Source organism: Phaseolus vulgaris, chromosome 3 (genome assembly GCF_000499845.2).
Source record: "Phaseolus vulgaris cultivar G19833 chromosome 3, P. vulgaris v2.0, whole genome shotgun sequence".
NCBI lineage: Eukaryota > Viridiplantae > Streptophyta > Magnoliopsida > Fabales > Fabaceae > Phaseolus > Phaseolus vulgaris.
This window is the reverse complement of record NC_023757.2, coordinates 27,231,943-27,234,928: the sequence shown is the minus strand read 5'-3', so window position 1 is coordinate 27,234,928 and position 2,986 is coordinate 27,231,943. Positions and strand designations below refer to the sequence as shown.

The 2,986-nt window shown below is 43.6% G+C and overlaps 1 protein-coding gene across 1 annotated transcript; it reads left to right on the top strand.

The window, feature by feature from the left end:
- The first annotated feature begins 502 nt into the window (after positions 1-502).
- Positions 503-2,715, top strand: LOC137806968 (pectinesterase/pectinesterase inhibitor-like). Its single transcript, XM_068607371.1, has 2 exons — positions 503-1,698; positions 1,831-2,715. The coding sequence occupies exons 1-2, from the start codon at positions 666-668 to the stop codon at positions 2,562-2,564; spliced, it is 1,767 nt and encodes a 588-aa protein (XP_068463472.1). The 5' UTR covers positions 503-665; the 3' UTR covers positions 2,565-2,715.
- The last annotated feature ends 271 nt before the right edge of the window (positions 2,716-2,986 follow it).

Genomic DNA, 2,986 nt, shown 5'->3' with positions numbered 1-2,986 from the left:
TTTATATCACCATAACAGTATAGAGGAACCAGCAACGGTTATTTTAGGCACCTTGGCCCCTGATTTTCTCCAATTATATTAATTTAAATAGTTATTTTTATTTATAGCTTAAATACTATATATTATGTCATTGTTATTTATTTTAATAAATATATTTTTTTTATTGATTTGTTATAAAAGAAAAGTTTTATTGATACTATAAACAGTAAAAAAGCATACATTTGACTCTGTGAAGTGCTCAAAGCATGATTTCCGTAATATATAGCATCCTTCTTATAAAAATAGTTGTCGTTTTTCTATTTTGAATTTCTGTTTCTATTTGAATGGATCAAAATTAGTGAACGACGACATCTCCCGTAACGACCAGATAAATATAGTGGCATGCATGCCAAGTTTAGGAAATTAGGAGTAATTCACGATCTGGTGGACAAAAATGGATTCATCCTCTACTTTGGTTTACCAACACAACAATATATAAATACCCTTCTCGCTCCCCTAAATCATCAAGCAGCACTGCCCAAGGGCTTTGAGAAAACCACTGTCCCGAGGGTACACGACCTATAGCAGGGAAAACAAAATAAAAAGAAGAAAAACACAAACCCTAAAAAGGGTAAAGGAAAAAAACGAAAAAAAAAGTTTCATATAATAATCTTAAGCTGTTAGGGATGGCAGGTGGTGGATTCGACAGCGTTCATGAGAAGAAGAAGAGGCTCGCAATTCTCACCGTCTCCTCCGTCCTCCTTGTGGCGATGGTTGCCGCGGTAGCCGTTGGCATAAGAGACAACGAAGAGATGGCCGAGGAAGGAGGCGACAGCGGCATCGTGAAAAATCAGAGGAACGTGAAAGTGATATGTCAATCCGCCGAATACAAAGAAACCTGCCAGAAGAGTCTTGAAAAGGCTTCCGATGAAAACAGTGACCTGAAGCAGCTTATCATTACCGCCTTCAACGCCACCGCCGAGGAGATTCACAGCAAAATTAAAAACTCAACGCTCTTCCAGGAGTTGGCCACCGACAACATGACCAAACAGGCCATGGAAATTTGTCAGGAAGTTCTCGGTTACGCTGTGGATGATATAAACAAATCCTCCGCCACCTTGGAGAAGTTTGACCTAAGCATGTTGAACGAGTACGCCTATGACCTCAAGGTTTGGATCGCGGGTACCCTTGCCCACCAGCAAACATGCTTGGACGGGTTCAATCACACCACTACCGAGGCTGGGAAGACTATGACTAGGGTTCTCAACGCGTCACTGGAGATGAGCCACAACGCGTTGGACATAGTGAACGGTGCGTCAGCTCTCTTCAAGGGTCTTAACTTCACCTCCTTCGCCGCCAGCAACAGGAAGCTTCTCTCGGAAGAGCCTTTGGTTGATGGGTTGGTTGATGGGTTCCCTTCGTGGGTGACTGAAGGGCAGAGGAAGATTCTGGAAGATGCTAATCCCAAACCCGACGTGGTGGTGGCTCTGGATGGGAGTGGACAGGTGACGAAAATCCACGAAGCTCTCAAACTGGTGCCTAAGAATAACAAGAAGCCTTTTGTTATTTACATCAAGGCCGGTATCTATCAGGAGTATGTTAGAATGAACAAGCACATGTCCTTTGTCACCATGATCGGTGATGGCCCCACTCGCACCAGAATCACCGGCAACAAAAACTACGTCGATGGCGAACAGACCTACAACACCGCAACCTTCGGTAAGTTCACTCCAATTCACCTAGTATTTGCTAATTTTTTTCCTGCATTGGCTCAGAAACTAAGTTGGTTTTTGATACTACATATGCATGCATGGAGTTGAAATGCATGAACTAACAATGGTGAGTTGGCAGGTGCGAACGCTGCAAACTTCATGGCGAAGAACATTGGGTTCGAGAACTCGGCAGGAGCAGAGAAGCACCAAGCAGTGGCTCTGAGGGTAACAGCTGACAAGGCAGTGTTCTACAACTGTCACATGGACGGCTACCAAGACACCCTCTATACCCAGTCCCAGCGCCAGTTCTACCGCGACTGCACCGTCAGCGGCACCATCGACTTTGTCTTCGGCGACGCCGTCGCCGTTTTCCAGAACTGCAAGTTCGTTGTGAGGAAGCCCATGGAGAACCAGCAGTGCATGGTCACCGCCGGCGGAAGGAGCAAGATCGACAGCCCCAGCGCCCTGGTGTTCCAGAGCTGTACCTTCACCGGCGAGCCGGACCTCGTGGCCGTGACCCCGAAGATCTCATACCTCGGGAGGCCCTGGAGGATTTACTCGAAGGTGGTGATAATTGACTCCCAAATCGATGACATCTTCGTCCCCGAAGGGTACATGCCCTGGATGGGAAGCGCCTTCAGAGATACCTGCACCTACTACGAGTTCAACAACAGGGGTCCTGGTGCTAACACCGCTGGAAGAGTCACATGGCCAGGTTTTAAGGTGATTAACCCTACTGAGGCTGCTGAGTACTACCCTGGAAAGTTCTTTGAGATTGCCAACTCCACTGATCGTGACGCTTGGATCCTTGAATCTGGGGTGCCCTATTCCCTTGGCTCACTTCCATCATCCACCGCTATGCCTGCAGTTTAATTTATTTATCGTATTTTTTTAATCTAATCTTTGTACATCCCTGCATGCGTGCATGCTCGCTTCACCATGTTTTGTCTGGCAACGCATTGTACTACTGATGCAGTCAGTACGAGGTTCTAATTTCTTAATCGACTTTTTCCACATTAATCCATTCATGCGATAATATAACTCACTACCAGCTTCTAATTTCTTAATCCACTTTTTCCACATTAATCAATTAATGCGATAATATAAGGAAAATATTTCCTTAACACCCAAAAAATAATATTATATACTTTGACAAATTATTATAATAATATAATAATATTTTTAATTAAAAAATAAATTAAATATAATTAAAATATTTATTTATTTATTTATTTATTAAGTGCTATGTTATAAGATATCACCACCCATAACATAATGTTGTCATTCATGGGCTT

Coding starts and splice junctions, on each gene's coding strand:
- LOC137806968 (XM_068607371.1), top strand. CDS start 666: ATGGCAGGTGGTGGATTCGACAGCGTTCATGAGAAGAAGAAGAGGCTC. Junction 1,699..1,830: donor CTACAACACCGCAACCTTCG/GTAAGTTCACTC, acceptor GTGAGTTGGCAG/GTGCGAACGCTGCAAACTTC.